The sequence below is a fragment of the Lycorma delicatula genome, chromosome 8 (genome assembly GCF_047948215.1).
Source record: "Lycorma delicatula isolate Av1 chromosome 8, ASM4794821v1, whole genome shotgun sequence".
Taxonomy (NCBI): domain Eukaryota; kingdom Metazoa; phylum Arthropoda; class Insecta; order Hemiptera; family Fulgoridae; genus Lycorma; species Lycorma delicatula.
Window position 1 is genome coordinate 98,041,184 of NC_134462.1, and position 25,259 is coordinate 98,066,442.

The 25,259-nt window shown below is 30.8% G+C and overlaps 1 protein-coding gene across 1 annotated transcript; it reads left to right on the top strand.

Annotated features, from left to right (window-relative positions):
* Positions 1-994: 994 nt before the first annotated feature.
* Positions 995-24,278, top strand: LOC142329501 (uncharacterized). Its single transcript, XM_075374175.1, has 3 exons — positions 995-1,167; positions 12,646-12,831; positions 24,041-24,278. Exons 2-3 carry the CDS (start codon positions 12,653-12,655, stop codon positions 24,276-24,278), a joined length of 417 nt encoding a protein of 138 aa, XP_075230290.1. The 5' UTR covers positions 995-1,167; positions 12,646-12,652.
* The last annotated feature ends 981 nt before the right edge of the window (positions 24,279-25,259 follow it).

Consider the following 25,259-nt stretch of genomic DNA (forward strand, 5'->3'; position numbering starts at 1 on the left):
AATTTGAAAACATACCCTCATTTTATATTAAATATGTATATATACTTATCTTAACATTTTTTTTTTATAAATCCTTTCCCAAACTTCTCCCATTCCTGCAAAATCGAGAAAATTTTATTTATTGTGTATTTTTAACCGATTTTTTTTTAATGTCTTCGTAGGAATAATAGTAGTGCAAATGACCCAAAACAAAAAATAATTGGTGGGGAATATTGGAGTTGAGAGAGCCAATAAAATTTTTAAAATATCGATTATTTGAATTTTTTAAACCTTTTTACTCCTTGTACGAATAAAGGAAGTATTGTGATCGCAAATGATTTCCGTTTACAGATTTCAACGGAAATATCTATTTTGAGTATCCCTGAATCCATTTTGACTAGTTTCGGCGTGACGTCTGTACGTACGTGTATATATCGCATTGCTCAAAAACGATTAGTGTGGGTTGTTGAAATTTTGGATTTACGACTGTTGTAACATCTAGTTGTGCACCTCCTCTTTTGATTGCAACCGATTGAACCAAAAGTGCCCAAAATCCCCAAAAAATTGGATTATGGGTTATTTTCATAACTGTAGTAATATGCCTTTATTCAGAGCCTTTCAACGATATATCATAAGTGGTATTTATTTTCATTTATAGCCAAATGAAATTTTAATTAATGAAATTTTTGGATCTTACAAGGTGAAGGCACACATCGGTACGAATCCGACTTCATTTCCTTTTTTTTAACAGTTTTTTTTTTTTTAATTTAAATATGTTGATTTATTAATAATTATTAACCACTGGTTGTAAATAAGTTTTACAATAAATAATAAAAATAAAAAGAAAATATGAAAAAATATAATTTATTAATGAAATAAAATTTTATGTACTTTTCATTTCAAAAAAAAAAAAAAAATGTTTATAAGTAATTTAATAGAAGTAAAAGGAAATCATTGGGTGTCCACATCAGATTTTTAAAATAAAATGTTATATATTTTTTTTTTTTCAGGAAGTAGAATGTATGATAAAAATTCACAAAGATATAGAATCGGCAATGATAGCACCACTTCCTCCCAGACGTCCTCGTAGTTGGGATTCACTACTGTGTTGGCCACCTACCACACCAGGTATAAGAGCCTCATTGCCATGTTTTAAAGAATTAAATGGAATTAAATACGACACTACACGTAAGTATTCTTTTTTTTAAATGAAATTTTCATTAATTTATCTGATAATAACATATTTTAATATTGTAAAAATATACGTTGTTCCATGCAAGGATCTACATAATAAATGTTTTTTTTTAATCTTTCAATAATGTTAGATTTATATATTTTATAATATGGGGTAAAGAGTGTGTTAAGAGGATTTATTTAGAATGGATAGTATACAGCTCCGTGATCGGTAGGCAACCATCGTTAGGTTAAATCGATTGCATTGTACACTCATACATTTAACCTCTGATTGAAAAATCTACAATACTACTCGTACATCTGCAATTTTTTCTTAAAAAAATAAAAACACTATATATACGAGGTCTGTAAATAAAGTAATGAGAGAGGTTTAAAAAAAAAAATTATTTACAATCCGATTATATATGGACTCTAACACCTTCAAAATAGTTCCTTGGGAAGCCACGCAGCGCTTCAAACGGTTTTCCCACTCTTTATAGGAGTATTGAAACTCGGAAACCGAACTAACCTCCAGGTAGTCGGTTACATTTTAAAAATATTTTCTACTGTTCCAGATTGTGTCCTTTGAGATGTTTTTTTAGCAGGGAACAGGAAAAATTTGCGGAGGTTCAAATCAGGTGAATAAGGAGGTTGAGAAACTACAGGATTATTCTTATTATTATTTTTTGCCAAAAACTCATTAATTGAGAGTGAAGTGTGACAAGATGCGTTGTCATGATACAGTAACCGGTTGTCTTTGATGGCCGGTCTCACGCGGGCAACTCTTTTTCATAATCTTTCAAGAATTTCCAGTCGACATATTGATTTACAGCCTATCCTGCAGACAAAAATGTACAATGCCATTACTATTGAAGAAAAAAATTAGCGTGGTTTTGATTTACTCATTTTTTTTTTTTTTTTTTTTTTGAGACTTGGTGAGTTTGAAATATGCCACTCCTTGCTCTGGCGTTTTTTTTTCTGGTTCGTACTCAAAAATCCAAGATTCATTACCAGGAATAACATTTTTTAACAAATCAGGATCGGTTTCAATTCGCCCTAAAAGATCGCGGCACACTTCCACCCTGTTGTTTTTCTGTTCAACAGTGAGGTTTTTTTGGAACCAATTTTGCACAAATTTTTGCACGTCCAATTCGTTTGTCAAAATTTGATGGACTGTGGTACGGTTCAATTTCAATTTTTCTACAATCATTCTGGAAGTTTATCGGCGGTCGTACCTTATCAAGTCTCTGATTTGCTCAACAGTTTCGTCAATATTTGACGTTAACGGTCTTCCAGAGCGTGGATCGTTCGCAACTGATTCCTGGCAATCTGAAAATGTTTTAAACCACCTTAAAACTTGGGCTCGTGACAGAGCGTCATCTCCATACGCTCTTTTCATTTTGAAAACGTTTTAGTAACATTGACCCCGAGTTTAAAACAAAACTTGATTGCACAACGTCGATCGTAATTAGTACCACAAATTTTTGTAACGCACAACGAAAAATCGTTTCACGAAAAGTTTGTTTACGTCTCACGCGGCAACAATATACTAAAAATATTAATAACTAATTTAAATCAGCTGTTCATATAACCATATATTTACTAGTAACTTTATAGTGTTGCTACTTTGGCTGAAACTAGTTTCATACTAACCAACCACATAACGTAACTGTTTTTATGTAATAACACAATATTTTTGTACACATAAATAGGCTTTTTTTATATTTCCATGAAATTTTAATAAATTATCAAACAGTTTTAAAAAATGTAATAAAAAAAATAGTATTAATATGACGGTGACTTAATATTTTATTAACAAATTTATTAGAAAAACAAATCTGACAACACAGTTGTAGAACTTTCCCATCACGCGGCTTGCTTCTGATGCACACGCGCGCGCGCGCGCGCGCACACACACACACACACACACACACACACACACACACACACACACACACCAGAGTGTGAGGTTACTCCAGAGTAACATGCAAGGTGTAAAGATAAAGATGCTACGATTTACTGATGATATACTAATTCTCGCTGAGAGTAAAAAGGATTTAGAAGAAGCAATGAATGCCATGGATGAAGTCCTACGCAAGAACTACCGCGTGAAAATAAACAGGAACAAAACGAAAGTAGTGAAATGTAGTAGAATTAACGAAGATGGACCACTGAATGTGAAAATAGAAGGAGAAAAGTTTATAGAGGTTGAAGAATTTTGTTATTTGGGAAGTAGAATTACTAAAGATGGACGAAGCAGGAGAGATATAAAATGCCGAATAGCACAGGCGAAACGAGCCTTCAGTCAGAATTGTTTACATCAAAAATTAATTTAAATGTCAGGAAAAGATTTTTGAAAGTATATGTTTGGAGCGTCGCTTTATATGGAAGTGAAACTTGGACGATCGGAGTATCTGAGAAGAAAAGATTAGAAGCTTTTGAAATGCGGTGCTATAAGAGAATGTTAAAAATCAGACGGGTGGATAAAGCGACAAATGAAGAGGTTTTGCGGCAAATAAATGAAGAAAGAAGCATTTGGAAAAATATAGTTAAAAGAAGAGACAGACTTATAGGCCACATATTAAGGCATCCTGGAATAGTCGCTTTAATATTGGAGGGACAGGTAGAAGGAAAAAACTGTGTAGGCAGGCCACGTTTGGAATATGTAGAACAAATTGTTAGGGTTGTAGGATGTAGGGGGTATACTGAAATGAAACGACTAGCACTAGATAGGGAATCTTGGAGAGCTGCATCAAACCAGTCAAATGACTAAAGACAAAAAAAAATATAATGTAATGTAAATCTAGAGAATTTGTGTATAGATAATTTATACACATATAATAAGACAATATAAGATAGCTTATACGAGTATATATATGTTACAGTAAAGTTTATTAATCCGATGATTACGCATAATTACCGTTGAATTTGATTAATCGCCTCTAATGTTGGAGAATAATATACAGCTGTGAACAGCTGTTCAAATTGAATAAAATAAGTTAATAATTATTCATTTAACCTACCGGGTTGGTCTAGTGGTTAAATCGCAAATCAGTTGGTTTCAAATTCGAGAAATCTAAGGTTCAAATCCTATTAAAGGCAGTTACTTTTATACGGATTTGAATACTTGATCATGAATACCTGTGTTTTTTGTTTTTCTTTTAACCTCCAGGTCCACTGTTAGGCATGCTTCAGAGGATGAGATGAACGATTTGTAGCGTGTGTGAAAATGCCATGGGTGATCGGGATTCGAACCCGGGACCTTCGGATAAAAGGCCGAGACGCTACCATTCGAGCTACGGAGGCCGGCTCTCTTTGGTGGTTTTTCCCCCCTACCTTCCGGAACCAAACCACCAATTAAGCATGAACACGGTTCCGGGAGGTACCTTTGCCCGAATAATGCCCTTTGTCGGTTTTGATGTTATTAAAAGTCGACATGTTTAAAATTTTATTTCTTTTTTGTTGACATTATTTACATCAATCTTCTTATAACTAAATTCTCTACAATTTATGTTTAAAAAATGTATGATTTATTGCCAATTTAACAACGTTATTGTACGTCAAACGTAAAATAATGTGTTTTTGTCCCTATTTTTGGCGTTTTACACGAGATATTTTAGAAAGTAAGAGAGATAGAGTTCTGGGACCTATTTTTTTCGTTTTCCCAGCTCAAAAACCATAAGAAAAATTTGAATTTTCCCCTTAATTGACCTTCACAGACTTTCAGAAAGCCTTAATTTATTCGGAGGAACTGAAACTCGGGCGAAATCTTTCACTCTGTATAACTCGCTAACGAAGCGTTTTCGGGCCTATGTTTATATTAACTTTTTTCTTATTTTTAGCCTTTAGAATGAGTTGTCAAAGTATTGCCTTATCCTCCTGAATCATTCTGTATATGAAAATTTAAAAACAATATTTAAAACGAAAGGAGCAGAGCAAAAGAATAGAAGGGGGGATGGTTGATTTCTCTCTCTCTCTCTCTCTCTCTCTCGGGATTGGTTGTTTCGAATTTAAAAAAAAATAGAAAATAATACGATCCATGCCCATTTATAGAAATATTTGGGTAAAATTTCAGGTTAATAGATTAAATCATTGCTGAGATATAAGGTGAAAAATAGTGAGTGCGACACACATACATACGTAAGTTTTTTAGTCTAGACCACAGTAGAACGCTAAAACATAAATATTTTTAAAAATATTAAAAATAATTATAAAATTTTAAATCACGATTTCCAAAAAAAAAAAAAATTAAAAAAAATTAATTGAACTAAAAGAAAAAAAAGGTATGGAAAAATAATAAGTGACCGATCAACTTTCAGTTTTAATCCCTTTAAATACCTCTGAATAGTAATTGTCTCTTTAAAAAGTAAATGTCCTGTATTAAGAGCTCTTTAAATTTTAAATAACCGCGTTTAAATGTTTTCTTATCGATGTAAGACAGGTGAGAACATTTAATTTTTAAATACCTGCTATTTATACAACGTAATAATACATTTAAAAATTACATCTCTCTCAAAGTTGATTTAATATTTAAATACCTCCTAACTATGTTTTCCTCTTTATTTAAATATCTTCTTTTCTTTTTTAATTTTATTTCATTTAAAAATTAAATATCTCTGGAAGTTGATTTAATATTTAAATACCGCCTAACTATGTTTTCTCTTTATTTAAATACTCTCTTTTCTTTCTTTATTTCTTTCTTTTTTTTTTTTTTAGTTGAATTCATTTAAAAAGATATTTTAATTTTTACAATTATTTTTATATATATGTAAAAATATAAAGCACATATATATATATATATCGTGGCTTGGGAAAAATTTAGTACTTTTTAACAGGATGCGAATTTTTGGAAGAAAATCGCAAATATCTCGAAAACGGTGGGTCGTAGCTCTGAAAAATTTTGTCAACCCCCCTCGACGCAACCCCATCCGCTCTCGGTGGTTCCCGTCAGATGATAATATTTTCAAGCGCCCCCGGGGCGCCGTTCGGAAATCGTGAAGGGGGTGCGATGGGGTGCCGCTGTAATATCTCGGCAACCGCTGGTCCGATTTTTATGATTCAAACGGCGTAAGTATCAGCAGGTCGAGCGCTAACCGTTTAACTCATCGGGTACACTCTTGGTCTACCGGATCTCGGTTATCCGGAAATTAATTTTTATTAATTATAGAATTTGCATCAAAACATATGTTTTGATGCAAAAAATATGTTATTATTTATACTTTCTTTTTCGTGTTTTAGCCTCCGGTAATTACCGTTCAGATAATACTTCAGAGGATGAATGAGGATTATATGTATATTTTTATTTATTTATTATAATAAATAAATCCTTTTCCAAATATCGGCTGATATTTGGAAAAGGAAACAAATCAGCTGGAAATACTTAATTAAGAAATCTGATGTGGACACTACATGTCTTCCTTGTACGCCTATTAAATTACATATACACATTTTTTTTAAATGAAAAGACATCAAATTTTATTTTATTATAAATTTTTTTTTTTGGAGACTGATTCGAACCTAGGTGCCTTCCCCTTGTAAGATCCAAGTATTTCATTAATTAATATTTTATTTGGCTATAACTCTGGAACCGATCAAAAATAAGTATTTTTGACTTTTTCTTAATCGCAGTAAGCCGTCGTTGAGAGCTTTACGATGATATATCATAAGCGGTACTTATTTTTATCGGTTCCAGAGTTATAGCTCAATAAAATTTTAATTAATGAAATATTTGGATCTTACAAGAGGAAGGCATATCGGTTCGAATCAGACGTCATCTCCTTTTACTTTCAATTTAAGTATATTGATTTATTAATAATTATTAATCTCTCATTGTAAAAAAAATAACAATAATTAATAAGTCAATAATAAAATTAAAAAAAAATCAATGAAAAAATATGAGAAGTTAATAATGAAACAAAATTTTATGTACTTTTAAAAATGTATATATGTAATTTAATAGGAAATCCCAGTGGGAAATTCCCTATACCCTTATTCCCAGCGGGATGTTTGAAATTCCGCAGGGGCGTCAATTTGGTTAATAATTTTCGTTTTAAATACTATTTATAATAATTAATTTAAAGGTTGGTACCGCTGTTTGTTTGAATTAAATAATGTGCAGTCTCAGGTCGACCGTTGCTTAGATGTGTGGTTAATTGAATCCCAACCACCAAAGAACACCGGTATCCGCTATCTAGTATTCAAATCCGTAAAAAGGTTATTCTTGCCTTTGCTAGGATTTGAACCTTAGAACTCTCGACTTCGATATCAGCTGATTTGCGATGACGAGTTAACCGTTAGCCCGACCCGGTGGGTTTACCGATTAAGCCTGTTACACATCAAGATCTGCGAAATCGAATTGTTACAGCAGTGAATTCAATAACCAGGGACTGTTTACCGATAAAAATAATTTGGGACCGATTAAAATAATTAATTGTTATTTATAAATCTGAATTTTTACATCCCGGTACGAAGTATTGTGATCGCGAAAAATTTCGGTTTTCAGATTTCAACGGAAATTTCCATTTGACCATCCCGGAATCCATTTTGACAATTTTTTGCCGTGACGTCTGTACTTACGTATGTATCTCGCATAACTAAAAACCGATTAGGCGTAGAATGCTGAAATTTTGTAGTATTTTGTCTAGAATGCTGTCCATTGTAGTATTTTGTGCTACCACTACAGTTTAATTTGCATAGTTCTGGGTTTATGACTTTTTTCAGTTTGTTATATGATATTAGAACAAAAAATTCTATCTTAAAAATGTTAGTCAATGTATATGAGCTGAAAAGTTGTACTGTTTTTTGTATTTTACATCACTTAGTGTATTTTTTGTTTTGTTATGTGTTTTGTGGTATGTCAGTTTATTAAGTTTGGATGGAACCATTAACTGTGTTGTATGTATTTTATTGTAATAAATTCTTCAAAGACTGGATGTACATTCAAGTAGAAGATGTGGGAACGTCCTCCTTACAGTCCTTATTAACTTGCATGTGTTCGATCTGTTGGAAGAGTGTTTTCAAAGCAGTGGTAGTATTTTGATCAATATGTCAAAAATTCAACGCATGAGTGCTTATTGAAGGCAATTTTTCTAAAGTACACAAAAACTGGTGCTGCTTTATCTTAGACACTTAAGTAAATTTGGAAATATTTTTGAATTCTTGTGGAAATGTAGCTGTTGGATTATACTTTCAAAGAAATTTAAAGTAAAAATTGCCCCGATTGTGTAATACTTTTTTTTCATAAGTATGCAAATATTTTTCATCTTTTATTTGTATTAGTCAGATATAATTGAAGGCATTGATTAATTTTTTTGTAAGAATTACAATAGTTGTATTTAGGTTTTGTAGAAACCTCATATACAATCTGAGCATTTATAATAATTGCTTTGATTGTGACTGCATTTTAAAGGGTGTTGAAAAATTTTTATTTTTACGTAGAAAACTTCAAGTTATCACTAACCAAAATGACAGACATTGAATATTTTTCACAGTTAGTTTCAAAAGTGATCTTCATTACCTCCTTAAATGGCTCAAAAAGTAAAAACTAAAAAAAAAAAAAAGCAATAAATAAAAGTTAGTAAATTCTCCAATCTCAAAACAGTCAATTTTTTTTGTTATGAGACCACTACTTGAGTGCATTGTAGACACCCCAAATAGTATTATGTCATCCTGAAGTTTTATTTGTAAAAATCATTGTTTTTCAGTGTATTAAAATTATTTCTCATCACTCTACCCTCTTCATTTAAAATTTTTGAGTTGTTAATGAGTTGCATGGAAGCTTGGAGGTGTAGCGGGTCTCATACCAAAAAATAGATCTTTTCAATGTAGGAGTGTTTGGTTAAATTCATTTTCAAGCATTTAATGTGGGGCATTTTATAAATTTTTATGTTAAACGGTTGAAAAATTATTAAAAGATACTAGTCCATTTTTTAAACTTGCGGTAAAAAATATTAAATGGCAGCCATTTTGACTAGGCCTGGTGTAACCTGATGCTTTTACATTAAAAATTTTCGTTTTTCAATGTCCTTCAAAATGATGGGTCAAACCCCTACCCATCCCATCATAAATGTTAAAATTGCTCCTCATGTGTACTTCAGAAGTGGGGGGTCATATACCAAAAAATAGATGTATTCAAAATAAGAACATTTACTGAATTTCATTATTCTATGTTTACTGTTGAAAGTCGTTGAAAGTCATTGAAATGTTCCCGTAACGTATTAACATCGCATTGATTTTACTTACTTATCAAACTAATGAGTTTTTTTAATAACAAATATATAGCTAGTTAGTGACAAAAACAGTTTATAGAATATTTTACTAAATTACAGAGTTCTTGTGACTGTCCCTGTAACAGTGCAGTTCAACAAATGATGAAAAACATTGTTTTCCGATTACTTTTAACAATTATTCTCATGATGACCAATCTTTAAATGCAGAATTTTTTAACTGAAACATTAGAAATATGAATTCTAATAAACTTGATGTAGCTCCCTGTCTCTTGGTCTGCTGTTCATCAAACTTTCTCCATCGTCCCTCATCCCAAGTATGATACTCAGCAAAGACCGCTACTCACAAATTCTGTTTCCTCTCGATATAACCATAATCAACATTTGCTGACTTCTGTCTCTTTTGATCGCGACTTCAGCATTATGATTGCGAAGATAGTACACGTAGTGTAGTCTGTAGGCTTCAAAGACTGCAACAGCTGTAAATGGTATGGTTACATGAATATGTGTTTCCTTAAAACATTGTATACTGTCACTATCGGGATCAGTAGTTTGCAGCCAGCATTCCTAACAGCCTTTTTAGGACTAGGTAGGATGGACTCCCTGACATGTCTCTTCCCTTTACACAGTCATCCAGTCGTTTCAAACTGATTATGCCATCAATAAATGTTATTGTCGTTTGGAGGATCACAATTAAACTTTCTATAGAACACATGTTGAACTGTAACTGTAGATTCACATCTAACAAAGCGTAAAATACAGAAGGCTTTTTATTCAGAGGTTACCGTGTTTGATAGTGGCACTGTCATGTGAAAAAAATAGGGAATTGATTTATGTCCATGCATGCAGTTAAAACTGTTCCTTTTGTTCTTTGATTCTAGCCTTAAATTAACAATGTACATCTAATCCCAGAGATATTGTATCAAATTAAAGTCCTGATATTCTTTATTGTACACCCAGTATGATTTGTTTCTGTGTGTCATTTTAAAGGTTTAATTACATAATTACCGATCATCATCGGCAAAAAGATAGCAGCAAATTTATTTGATTTAAAAATGATATATTTTCACAAGCAAAATAACTGTTGAAATGTATTTACTCAGGTTTAGATTATATTTATGGGCAAATAAAATGTTTAATTCTCAAGTAGTAATTAAATTTTTTTATACTATAAAAACTCAAAGTATCTTGCGTCATGTTTTATCCATCTACTTGTGAAGTAATATCAGTGGAGAATTCCATGTAAGATTCAGGACGTATATATTTTTAAAAGCCAAAGATTTCATTTTTCAGTCGTAGTAAAACATATATTAGTTAATATTACAAAAACAGTAAGAAAAAAAGCTGGGAAAGAGTTAAACATCTTTCCCAGATTCGCGAAGAAAGTTATGCAACTTGACTAACTACTACTTTGGAAGCAAATTAAGTGAAACAATAAAGTAAGTATGCAAGTAAAGTATTATATAAGAAAATTATTTTTTGAATAAAATTTTGAGCTGTAGAAATAATTCATGGTGACCGTATTTCCTAACCTCTTTCCATAAGCTATTGTAACAAATTTTATAAACATTGGTTAATCCAGTCTATAGATAAACATGTGACAAAATGATAACTTATAAAAATATCAAAAACAATATACCCTTTTCAGGGGATAAGGCTATTTTTTATCCCTGAATGAAATCACTCAAATACATAATCAATGTAACATATAATGTAATGGAATCTCTAATTAGTACAAAAATGTGACTTTGATTCTTAAAATGGCTAATGTTTTTTACCCCACCTTTTTATAATGGTTTGAATAGCCAACAGAAAGTGTCTTGACTACTTAAGGAGCATTAAATTGTGTAAAAAAATTTACCTACCCTTGAGTAAAATTTTGAGATGAGACCCATCTTCCATGCCACTTGACTGACCTGGAAAGATAATTGACGGCGAGCAGTGAGGGTCTCTTACAACCCTCATGTAGTTAAATCTGTCGCATAATGAAACCAGAGGTTTTATTGAATGGTTTATCTTATTTCTTAGCAGTCACCAACATCATTTCTTACATGTAATGTTGTAATTGTATTTCTATAAGCCATTTAGTTAATCGGTGTAATTTCCTTCTGAATTTTTTTCTTTGTAAGCTCCACCTTGTTTATTGCATTAACTGTTAATATTTTAATGACATCAGTATAGTTGACCGGTGTCATATTAGGTTTATACGGTAATTTTAAAATTCATCATCGTAGGGTAGTATACATTCTTAAATGTTTAATATTTAAAACCTTTCTTATATTTTTTTAATATTTATTTGTGAGCATTTTTAGAATCCAACTTGCACAATACCCTTAAATAAGTTAAATAATATTAACATGAATGTTCTGAAACTTCCAGAAAATTAATTTTAATTACAAAATTCTGTTGCTGTGATTCATTTGAATTTACTTAACGCGTGGATACTTTCATTTGTCTTGCTTGATGATGACTGATGAATTCACCTGCATGCATTTGTTTGCCCAGTCTATAATTCACTGGCTGCAGTACAGTTTGCATATGTCCTATATGAGCATTTACGGTAAGGCACCCTATTTTCCCCTCTAATTTCCCTTATGTGCAATGCAGGTAGTTTGTAAAATAAAGCTAAAATTTACCTTCACTTTGGTGCAATACAAGATATATATAATTGATGTGACTAGAATACAAACAAGATAGACATTTGTACAGCTCATAACATCGCTAAGTAATATAAACAGTTCTATCAATGACTGACAGTGTTAGAAGAGGCAAAAGCTTACAAGATATGGGTGTCCTGCAACACACAGCGGAAACATGAATTCCAGTCAGTAGGGGCTTTTAATACAAGAAAATTACATGCATTAAAAAAAATACCCCGTCCAACATGTTAAACATATTTCATCATTACACCTTTTTTTTTTGTGTACCGCCATCATAATCGAATTACACTCTAATCTCAGTAGCTTTCTGTGCCTATGAGATCTATTTTAAAGCACTCGATTCCTGCTAAAAAATTATTTTGATTATAATGCTACCACTTTTTTTAACTTTTTCATGAATTTTGTGTCTCAGTATAAATAACAGTGTTGTATAAATAACAATATAGTATAAATAACAATACTTTAACTGGTACTTTTTAAGAATATTTAGAAAAAAACACATCACAGCTCATGTTTGAATTTGCAGCTGAATAGAATATAGTTGCATTACAAACAGTTTTATCTCTGTAATTATTTCTACGAAATGTTTTTGTTAATTGTTTTTGCAGTTCAAGTATGGAGAGTGATGATGAAGACTTTGAAAGCAAATGTTCAGACTCACATCAGTCATCTCCTGCCAAAGATGTGTACACATCAGGAATTGTAACATTTCAGTCACTTTTTCCATCAATGAAACAGACATACGGTGTTGACATCAGTTCTCCCTCACGACCAGATTCTATGTTATATAAGAGGTATGTAATTAAATGAATTATTTTTAATAAATCTATTTAAACAATTAATTAGTTTTACATATTCTTCCGGTGATTATTTTATGTTTCTGTTCTATTCATAATTATTCTATATCGCTTAACTTTACCAGGAACAAGTAGCTTGTGCAAATTAATGTAATACTGGAGTGCAACTTAAAACCAAACCCAGCCAGCTTTAACTGCAGTTATTTGAGTCACCTTTAATGCACCTATTACTCATGACACTACCGATTATGTATGTTACTGCTGTTGTCTATTGTTGTCGGTTGTAAAATGTCCATACTGCAGTGCAGAATAGTTTCATTCTTTGTAGTTATTCAGTCTTATTCAGTTACGCCTTATTCACTTGAGGAAAGGGTTCCTACAGTGGAAACTTATTATCCAGATTCTTTAAAGAAATGCATCAAGTATTCCAGGCATAATTTACCAGTACCCGTAGCAAAGCGCAGCATACACAAATCAGTTAAAAAATGGTATACAACACAGTCTGTTTCAAACACAAAACGAAACAGAGAACTCACTATAGTCTAGTCGATATTCAAAGAAGAATTTCTACCGGTCTGAAAAAATCTATACATAAGTTATCATAAAATGTAATGTAAAATATACATCTTTCTATAAGATTATTTACGATTTAAATTTGAAAACTATGCAACAACTTAAGAGAACAGAAAAACTGAAACATCTTAATTATTGCAACCGTCTTCTCAAAAACATTGCCGATGGATGCTGTATTTTACGTCAGACAAGGCACGGGGTCATTTATTTGGGCTTGTTAATTCTCACACTAGGTATCATACGACTGAAAATCGTCACCAGATATTTGAGCATTCATTTAACATTAAAAGAATTTGTATATGGTGTGCTGTTTCTGGTAATTTTATAGCGGGATTGATATTTTTTGACCAGACTGTCAATTCAAAAGTACCAAATAATTTTCAAAACATTTTACACTCCATTAACAGATTGTGAAAGAGAGTATGTTTTTTCCAACAAGAGAGAGCAACACGTCACACATCAAATGACTAGCACGTATTCATGCAGCTTTCACAAAATAATGAATTGAAAGCGGATGGTGGTGGCCTCTCCATTTCACAGATTTGTTTAGTCGAATCAGTCGACTCTCAATATGATCATTTGAGACAAAAGTGCAGGCACTCACTTTGAACATCTTTTGTAAGTATATGGTAAACATATAAACTTTTGCTAATCTAAAAGCAGAATGTAATTTAATTTGTTTTCATTTCATTCATAAAATATTACATGACATAAAATGTTACATGCGTGTAGTCTGTAGCAGTTTTGATTTAAATTGTTCACCCAGTATATAAAAAATATAGCACAAAAAGATGCCAAGCTGTCTGCCGGGCATTTAGAGCAATCAGGCTTTTTCTATGCGTTGTAGAATTTAAAGTCAGACCTTTCCAGGTGAAAAACAGAGATGTTTCTACACCAGAATGAGATCGGTTGTAGAAATTTAAAACCTACAGAAAAAAATATAAAAAGTAATTTTTACTGTAGGTGAGATTAATTTTAATAATTAATATTGATTTATTTTATTTCTGTTGTCACAGAAAACCTTTGGTCCCAAAGGGCGGTAGGCACCATGTCATAAGTATATATAAGTATACACAAAATTTAAATGCAATACATAAAATAAAGTACCTACAATAAAAATCAAATAAACATAAACAACAAAATACAAAAAAAAAAAATATTTTAAAATACAATCATTTTACATGAAAAATCATGACACACCAAATGACTCATAGGTAGGTCACAAGATCACTGCTGGTCACACTTTCTACGTCAAAATGTAACTAGATATACTGTGTGTCCCACAAAGAGGTATTGCTTTTAATTTAGTATCACTCACCCATTCCTCCACCGATTCTATTGAAACTTTGCAGACCTTTTAACGAAGGTTCTAGAATTTATAGAAGCAAAATGGCACCTTCCAAATAAAAACATACATTTGAGATAAACTACATTTTTTATTCATTACAAAATAGCTGTTAAAAATGATTTAACACAGATGATAATTAGAACTAGAATAATTAAAAACAGTTTGATAATTAGTCATGGTTATGACTAACTATTAACTTGTTTTATTCATTTTGAACGGCCGTTTAACAATAAATCATCTGCTTTTAATCACTTTTACCAGCTGCTTGTAATGAATAAAAAATGTAGTTTATCTGAAATGTATGTTTTTATTTGGAAAGTGCCATTTTGCTTCTATAAATTCTAGAAGATTAAAATTTTCACACAACATTTTTAGAACCTTTGTTAAAAGGTCTGTAAATTTCAATAGAATCGGTGGAGAAATGGGCGAGTGAAATCAAATCAAAAGCGTAAACCTCTTCATGGGACACACAGTATATTAATATTAAGTATATAATTATATTATATAAAAAAATGTTAAAATATTTAAATATCTGAATCTGTACTTGCATAAATATTATGGATGAACATAATTAATGATACGAACAATTTTTTTATACTCTTGTCGGTCGATGAGCTCTCAAAAATTACTCCATAAGTCAGCAGTGAATATGTTTGTATAATATATTTATAAAACCAAAATATACCATTAATAAGGAATTAATACTCAATCAGATTGCAAAATAAACGTTATTCAGTCTCTCAAAGTCGATCTGTATGTTCCTTCCATGTCAGTCATTCACCTACGATACCGATGAAGAAAATCTGTGGTACCAAATCCAGATCTACAAGCAATCCAGTGAAATGATTTAAGTGACGACTGATGAGATCAATCTCATAGAAAACAATAACGATCTATTCAAGGCACTAACAGTGCAAGATTTTGATTCATTAATCTCTCCGGTGGTATTTCTATTTTTATGAAAACCAAATTGGCTATCTGATAATAGTTTATCGCCCTCAAAGTTTTCGACTGTTCCGATTGCTGCTCTTTCAAAACTTTTAGAAAATGATGATAAAATTGATGCAGAGTCATAATTGTTAAATTCGAAAAGAGAATCTTTATTTTTAAAACTGGAATAATTTTACCATATTTGAAATAATCTGGAAAAACTCCTGTTTTAAATGAATATTTATTAACAAGGTGATAGGACTTAAGCCTAATTTGTAATCCAATTTCTTTCTCGTCGTGTCAATTATCAATTTTTTTTGCATCTCTCTCTGGTATTCTACTTTTCTTACATTTGCAATCTTCTTTTTTGTTTAGATCCTACAAAGATAAAAAAATTTTATTGCAATACACTGATCTCTTCAATTTTCATTAACTACAGTGAAATTTTAGCATTAATGAAACTTTTTTCTACTAAATGTTTAAAAAAATTTATATATTTTTTTTTTTTTTAGTAAAAATATTTTATTGTATCTGAATCAAAAGAATAGTCTTTATACTGGTCTGTAAATTAAAAGAATAATTTTGGAGCTGAAACACAAGTTTTTACCATAGATTCCTTGATCCATCCAGGCAAACACTGAGCATTTCATTTTTTTATCTGTAGAGACATATATAATGTATAAAACCTACCGATCAGAATAAAAGGTTTATAAATTCAAGTCCATTATATACTCCAATTATAATTCTACGTACATTTCTCTCTAACTTTAAAAACTAATAGCAATAATGTAAACCGATGCAAGGATGAGAATAGGCATCCCAGTCTCTAAAGATTGATTGAAAGAACGGCTAAAATTGGTGTGAAATTGTTCAACTTGTGTTATTAATAAAATAATATGAATCGTATCAAAATGTTACAAAGTAATGACAATAGCAAAATTACTACATAGTTCTGGTTGTTGACTCCAGGAAGATATATCTTTAGATAATTAGAAATAATGGAAATGAAATTCATAAGAACCTTTAGTAATGTTATTCCATCTGATCGAATGAGAAGTTATCACATGTAACCAGATTTTCAAAGAACACATACACTTTACCAGCATCTCAGTGAAATTAAGATAAGCAATGTACTGCATATATTCCAAAGTGACTGCCACAAAACGCTATTAGATTAAATTATTAGGTAGAAGTAGTTTTAGAAGACAGAACCGGTCGACAGACCTTACATAACATGAAAATGTTGTAGCCTACTTTTTCCTTTTACTTTCCCATCTAGATAGCACTATAGCTCTAGAACGGAAAGTATTGTAATCGGTTTAATTTGGGCATGATTTTCACCAGATCTTGACATTTTGACACCTAAGGAACCTTAAAAACCGGATGAAGATTTTACAGATGTTAATGTATGTATGTATGTAAGTGCGCACGCGTGTATGTGTATATGTGTTCAGTATCGGTCTCTAAATCACCTTATATTATCAGAACTACCGGACTAATTTTGACCAAACTTGGTCAGATTACTTCTATATATGGGGCATTGATGCCGTTAAACTTTCAACTTAAAAGGCCAACAGGGTGAGACTGTTTTTTTAAATCTTTTCCTGAGCATAAAATGCTTCCATATTATCATCGCCCAGATAAATTTGTAGAGCAAAGTAACCCTCAGTACTTTGAGATTTTGGCTAAGTAAAGTCATATTTTTCTTAACCGCATTTTTTAACAATTAAAAAATAACAATTTTCACAAAACAAAAATTTTTGCAAAATCGCACCCCCACTCCAAAAAATGCTGTTGTAGTCGTCTGTTATGCTGTGACGTCACAGGCGAGTGGGAGAATTAAATAAATGAATAATATTTTAAGTGTAAAAAAGTAAGTCTTGTTGAGCTCAATCACCAGTGCGATCAAGTTGGTAGCTGGTGCGTTAAAACTTGTGGCTACACCAGCTGCCGACCGTACAATATACAAGCAAAATCTGTTGTACTTAAGTTGTGAAATTACATTACTTTATTTAATGCTGACTGTCGCCGTTAGTACCGCCACATTCACACGAATTAAATACGGTATGGGTGCACACTTTACTTGGAATCATTGAATTAAATATAAATGAATAAAATATTATGTTAAAATAAAATGATAAATATTTTTAATTAAATTGTGTGTGTAAGCCGTGCATCAGAAACAACCCACAGTTGTAGAACTTAAGTCCTACAATTGTATTGTAAGCTTTTTTTAAGTTCTAATTTTTTAACGTTTTTCTGTAAAGTAAATTATGAGAAACTATTACATTAAAAAATGTTTGAATTATGTAACAGAGCTGGGAGTTCTTTTTTTACTAGCTTTTCTTTAACTCGATGCTTTATTCATGTTTGTATCTTTAATTTAACATACTTCCTGACATGGCCTATTGATGAAATTTTGCACAGTTACTAAGTTCAGATGACAGTACAATATTTCATCATTACTTTAGCAAACATCCTCTGTACTGGGGTAAATTAAGGGTACGGGATGTAAAAAATTGCAAAACAGCTACGTAGGGTTTTTGGGGGGGGGGTTACAGATGACAAATCCAATAGCTGTTTGACATAAAAAAATGACAGAAAATTGGTATGGGAGTTTTTGTGGTTTTGAATTTAACATTTCATCATCACTCATGTGTGTTTGTATATGTGTATGTGTGTGTTCGCGCGCGCTTGCGCATATATATATAGATGATTTTTGGTGTGCAGTATGTTGAGATACAGATCCTGATGATTCATTAAGCTTTGCATGATTCACTTGGCTTCGTACCATTCACACAGCTCCTGGGGTTTACTCGGCTCCGTAGTTAATTAAACTACAAACCTACTAATTAAACTCATGCGATGTATGATAATAATTTGATTAAAGTATGACTAAAAAATATAAAGCAAGTTTTTTAAAAAATTTTTTAATATTATTTGTCATTTTTCAGAGTTTTATCAATTATTCAGAAATTTTATTTCTTCAGATTGACATGTATAGAATCACATATTGGTTTCTTATGCGTAGATCAAATTGATGTTGTAATGTCTTATTGGTTCAAAAGAGGATATTAAGAGAATATACATTAAAATTCTTATAAATTATTTACGTTTTACAAATATTTTACAAAATAAGTTAATTATATATCATAAACAAAAATTTTGATTTTATTATGAACTTATTAATTACTATGAAAATTAATTCAAAATTAGGAAATAATTATGATGGTGAGATTATAATTACAAAATCAATCATTATTGATTTAAATATCCTTATAATATAAATAAATAATTAAAAGAAATAATTCTTATATAAAATTGTTTTTCACCATCCAGTTTTCCAGCTACTGCTGGCCTCTCACTCTCTCTCTCTCTCTCTCTCTCTGTGTGTGTGTGTGTATGTATGTGTGTTTGTGTGTGTGCATGCGCATGCACGTGTGTATGCAACTGTAATTGCTGCTTCTGGCTTTCCAAGCTGCAGATGTAGTAAATGTATCGGTAAACATGTAGTCTGGAAAAAAGTCAGTTCGACCACTTCTGAGATGTGTGGTTAATTGAAACCCAACTACCAATGAACACAAGTATTCACAATCTAGCATTCAAATCCATATCAAAGGAACTTCCTTTACAAGGACTTGAACCTTAGAACTCTCAACTTTGAAAATCAGCTGATTTTGTGATGACAAGTTTAACAACTAGACTAACCAGGTTGGTTTGTATTAAGTTAATGAACTTCATTCCATTTACAAATGGAAACTAGCTTTTACTTTTAGAATTGGATAATAACCTTGTCTTATACTCACAATTAACTTAGAAAATAGATTATCGCACATAACCGCAGAACAAAACACTGTTACACTTAATGTCACATAATACAATGCCCAAGTTATACACTAGTCACACCACCTATTTATCTTTAGCAATATTTATATCCCCTGGCCTAAGGTTTGTCGTGATATAAAAACAGCCGAACTAGCTCCATGACCATTAAAGTATAATGGTTTCAAAACAACACTTATTATCTCGACTGTTATTTTATTTTCCAGAATTCTCTTAATTTTGAACTGTCTACTCTATTCTAAATATTATTTTTTATTGTTTATATTTTTCTCTTTTACACTACTTGGCTGTTTATATTCTTCCTTCATTCTCTCTCTCTTTTTCTTTATTTTTCTTAAACATTGTAATTCTAGAAACTTCTCTCCTTGTTAACAGTATTAAAATAAGTTAATAATTTATTTATATTATGATAAGTCTTTAAAGTTATGTATTTTCAATTCTTTATATTTATTAATTAAACACTGATGCTTATTGTATAAAGATTAATCTTTTTTATTGCCCTTTTTTATAATTTGCAGTTTGAGGGATAAAATTCAAGTACATAATTTTTAATTTTATGACAAGGGATTGTTATTTTATCATGGTTTGTTAATTGTGAGCGTTGTTTATATTATTCATTTTTTTTTGTTTTAGGTATGTGTTGACTGATAGGATTGTTAATCAGCCTTTTGGTTTAAAGTAACTAAAGTTGACCGTTTGAGTTCATTTTCAAATGACAGTTCATTTGAAGTTATTCCGCCAAAAGTGGATAATGAATCGTTAATTGAAATCCTCTATTTCATAAAATAGAATTTAACAGCATATTATACGACACCATTTATAAATTAATATTTATAAATATTAATTTATAAACAGAAGGGAAACGCACATATATTTGTATCCGTGAACGTATGCATGCGCGCGCGCGCATGCATACGTTCAAAACACACACACACACACACACAGCAGTACATACTTACTGTGTGAGTGTGGCCAATCCTCCATTCCTCCCACTGGTGTATACCAATCCATTCCCACCCTACGCATTGACTTGTGTGTTTACACTTTCTTAAATTTGAACACTTATATATATATTTTTTCTTTTCACATATTTTTTTTTTAACTGATGTTCAATTGCTACTCAACTTTGATCATTTTATATATGACTGATTTTGATAAATCTTTTTTCTGTAGAAGGAATTTTCAATGTAGAAGCATCTTCAATCTGTACCTGTATTATTATATGTCTGCATTTTTCGCCTACGCATGTGTTTTATATAAAAATTTGTATTATGAAGTCCTTTGGAAGGCCAAGAATAATTTAAATTAATTACTTTAGGTTAAAGTTCAATTTCTATTTGCTGATGATATCTTTAATAATGTTTATTTTATTTCCTAACTGCTGTCGGTTAACATGTTTGTTGCATGCTCTAATTCGGTATATTTGGGTGACTTATTTTTTTCACATTTTTTGAAGTTAATACATTTTTTTACCTGGGATACTTATTTTACATTTATTTTTAATATTATTCATTACTTCTTAAAATATACACTTTTTATTTGGTTGCTAAAAGTTATTGTTTTTATCACATTTTATATATGCATATTCTTTTTAAGTATAATTATTTATTTTACTTATTTTTCATTTCTAAGTATAGTACAGCCCAGCTCCGCTATAACTTAACTTAACTTGATATACCACGGATACAGATGTAACGCGGATTTTAACTTATCCCCCAAAAAATATCTGAAAAAATAAAATAGGATGAAGAACTAACTTGTTTCTATGTAAGTACACATTATACTGTATTAGCCTTTTCTATTAAACCGATATTGCTTGAATTTTTGCCTATTTTTTTTTAATTGTTTCTCTTTGTGATTTAAAATTTACTTCTCAAAATAACGTGGGTGTCACATAAGTCCCCCGATAACCATCTTATAGCGGGGTTACACTGTATTCATGCCAATTTTTATTAGAATCTTAAATTCATTCATTTAAGACACTTTCTTTTGAATATGTTATGTATTTATGTTTGAACGAATAGTTATTTATTAATAGACACCCACATAGAATCTAATATTAATTTGTTAGATCAGCTGGAGTTATTTGATTCAACTCCTGCTTGGGTTTGATATGTTCTATCCATCACACTTTCCATTGTTTTTATTTTCAAGAAAAAGTAAATAAAAAAAGCTTTGTAAAATATAATTACATAAAACTGCCATTTTTGTCAAATTTTTACTCATTTAACGATGATAGATGTTTATTGGTACCTGATTGGTATGTTTATTGTACCTGATTAAGATTATTGAGTTTTGTCAAATTTTTACTCATTTAACGATGATAGATGTTTATTGGTACCTGATTGGTATGTTTATTGTACCTGATTAAGATTATTGAGTTTAAGTCCTTGTTTATAGTAGTTAATAACTCAACAAAATCAAAGAATTTTTAGAGAAGTAGTGTTAGACTTAAGAGTTCTGAAATTAGTCAGTCAAAAGAATTTTCCTTTGAAAATGTAGGACTGGGAAAGATGATAAGATTTTACATTAATATTTTTCAAAAAAGTAGGACATGAGATAAGATGAAATTGATATATTAGATGAGCTTAGAAAGCCTGGATTTACCTATTAAGATTATTGTGCAACCATCAGATAGAATATGGATTCAGTCCACTACCAATCTCTCTACTAGATAGCACCAAGAAGCACCAGAAGGTTTTACAAGTTCCAACTTTCTCATTATGAACCTTACAGGGTCTGACCAAAAATACATCCACAAAACCAAAAATTGGGATTAGGAAAAGGCAATCTTTCCTCCTAGAAACTACAATGCAAGACTAACAGTTTTCCCCAGAAGTTAGTTGAAAGTGCACAGGTATCCATCTGATTATAATCCCTTAGATCAAAGCATTATTATTCACATTGGGAGTAATTTTTTATTTATCATAATTTTGTATTTATCAGTTTCAAAGTTAATTGTGAGAAAAGTTGACTTTTTTCCAGAAATGAAAGGTTACCTAAGAATAAATGAAGGATTTTTAAAATAACCTCACCCATCCTCTTAGTTGTCTAATGTGTAGATGCATTTAAATGAACTGTTCAACCAGATCCCTGCAAGAACATATTCATGATAGTAAAGACATGATAATCATGTTACAAGATCGTATTTTTAAATCTATTTAATTGTTTTTGTAAAAAATTTAATTTATATGCAATTGTCTTGAACAACTTATACAATCCTCACTTGAAAAGTATAATTGGAATATTTTGGTTAGATTATTTGTAAATATTTGCTGAAGTAGTACCTTCAGTATAATTATTTCCATCAAACTAAATGAAAAAAGCACTGCTATAAACTGCTATGAGACATCTCTGAATTAGAATTTATTTTTACTTCTATCTTGCACGTTAAAAATTTGCATATGGACTTGGCTTGAGGTCAAGTTTTTATGAAATTTTTTTAAATTTTTTTATGTTTATGCTAGAGGTTAATGTTAATATTGGTTAAATTTATCCAGCAATATTTATAGATTATTGCTCTCCTCTTTTAACCTTTGCAAAAAATTAGTGGAAAAATCTTAAGTCCCTTTTTTGTCTCTATAATGTCATGTAATTTTTTATTTTATTTAATACTGTATGTTTTCATGATGAATAACTGAATGACCCTACTATATTTTGTTACTGGAAGGAGGTTCTGGCTTATAAACGTATAAAAGTCTGATGATAATAATTGTACACTTTCGTTACTATTTATTTTTATAATAACATAAAAATATTGTAGAGAAGAAGGCTGGAGATTTGATTGAAAACTCATAACATAATTCAGATGTTTTACACAAATGGAAAAGCTATTTGTTGATAAATTATTAATGAAAACTTAAAACTTTTGGTAAAAGATTTGTTTCTTCAATGAAGAGTTATTATCATGTCAGTTAAGTTTTTTTTGCTTTTCATTATCCTAGAATTTCATTTAAATTGGTTTAATATTTTTTTGATGTGATGTTATTAAAATTGAGATCTGGAATGACTGTGTATATGGATGGTTTTAAAAGTAGATTTTTTTTCAACTTTAGTTTGTGAACAATCTAGTGTGTTTTTGTTAAATTTATAAAATATGAATTATTACACTTTTTGGAAAAGCATTCATAATTAATTTTTTTGAGCATATTACTGAACATTTATGTAAGTACAACTCATTTAAGTAAGAAATAGTAGCATGAATTATTTATGCAGTTATTTTTATGGTTATTGATTATTGTGTAGTGAGTGTTTTTAATATAGATAGTTTTTACTTTTATTTCTAATAATAATAATCTAAAATCTTGGTAGAAAGAAAAAGGAATTTAGTTTATGTAAGTAATGCAGTTTACTTTCCTTTAATATTTAATAAAGATAAAATTATTTTAATAAAAAAAAGTTATGTATTTATGCAATTCTTATTTATCTAAATTTGTTGAAATGTTTTTAAAATATTTTATCATTGATGCTAAATTATATATAATCTGTTTTTTTTTTTGTTTTATTTTGTAGGCTTGTCAATCAAACTCCACACAATATTATTAAATCATCTACTACTCCAAGCAGTTGGGGATCTTTTGGACGTTCTAGAAATCTTATGTCGCCAGCTACACCATCTGCTTTGGATGCTAGATGGGGCACCAGTCAACAATCTGTTATTGATGGTGAAAATGAAGCTAAACCGATTGTTCCTGAATTATGCCTTGATTATTTGTGGTCTGAAAACCAAACTCTCTCTTGGTTAGTTTGAAAAATATTACCTTTCTTTCACTCTCTCTCTCTTTATATATATATATATATATATAATTATTTTTTGTAAATAAACTGTATATGAAGAGAGTGAACATGCATGCACACACATACAGAGTTGTACATTGTAAGTGATATATTTTTATGACCAGATTTTTTTCAGCATTTCTTTGGTTATTATCATTTTTATCCTTATTTTACACCCTTCAATTTTCTATAATAGTATTCCCTGAGATGTAATGGAACTGTGAGGTCATTATGGATCCAGTTTACCATCTTAACCAGATCGAAAAGAACTTTGTTTTTACATGACTGCCCAAAAAGGAGTGTAATATATTGAGGGTGTATGTATGTATGTTCCACCATATTAGTTCAATGGCTGAACCGGTTTAGATATATGAATGTATGTTCCACCATATTAGTTCAATGGCTGAACCGGTTTAGATATATGACTGACTCCCTGTTGGAATCTTTACATTATTGGGAGTGTCATAGGTTATATTAAATATATATATAGTAGTTTCTGTTGGAGGGGGTGAAAAATGTTTTCACGTTATCGTCACCCAGATTTGTAATAGTGGAGATTTGTCTGTGAAGCACAAACTGAATGATTCAAATCAATCGAATGGATAATATTACAAAAATAATAGAATTAAATTTATGTTAAAATAAATTAATAAAAAAAATTCTGTTTAATAATAATGGGCTTCCTGTGGAAACTGCGCGTGAGGCTAAAGTGGTGAGATGATGTGAGCACCTTGTGATTAGAGGTAATGCTGTCGGCATTGGATTGAGGATAAAGCTCGCTATTGATGAATTTTATGTTTTACGGAGACAGGGCAAAGTGAAACAGCGAATGCAGTCACTAATATTGTGCTGGGCTCTGACTGTGCATGAACTATAAGGGACTGAACTAGATAGAACTGAATATTTGAGCACTCACATTTTTGCCAAGGGCAGGCCAAAGTAGCATTGTGTCGCG

Bases quoted from the DNA above. Each gene is read 5' to 3' on its own strand.
- LOC142329501 (XM_075374175.1), top strand. From the start codon at position 12,653: ATGGAGAGTGATGATGAAGACTTTGAAAGCAAATGTTCAGACTCACAT. The intron at 12,832-24,040 runs GTATGTAATTAA...TTTATTTTGTAG, and splicing joins GATTCTATGTTATATAAGAG to GCTTGTCAATCAAACTCCAC.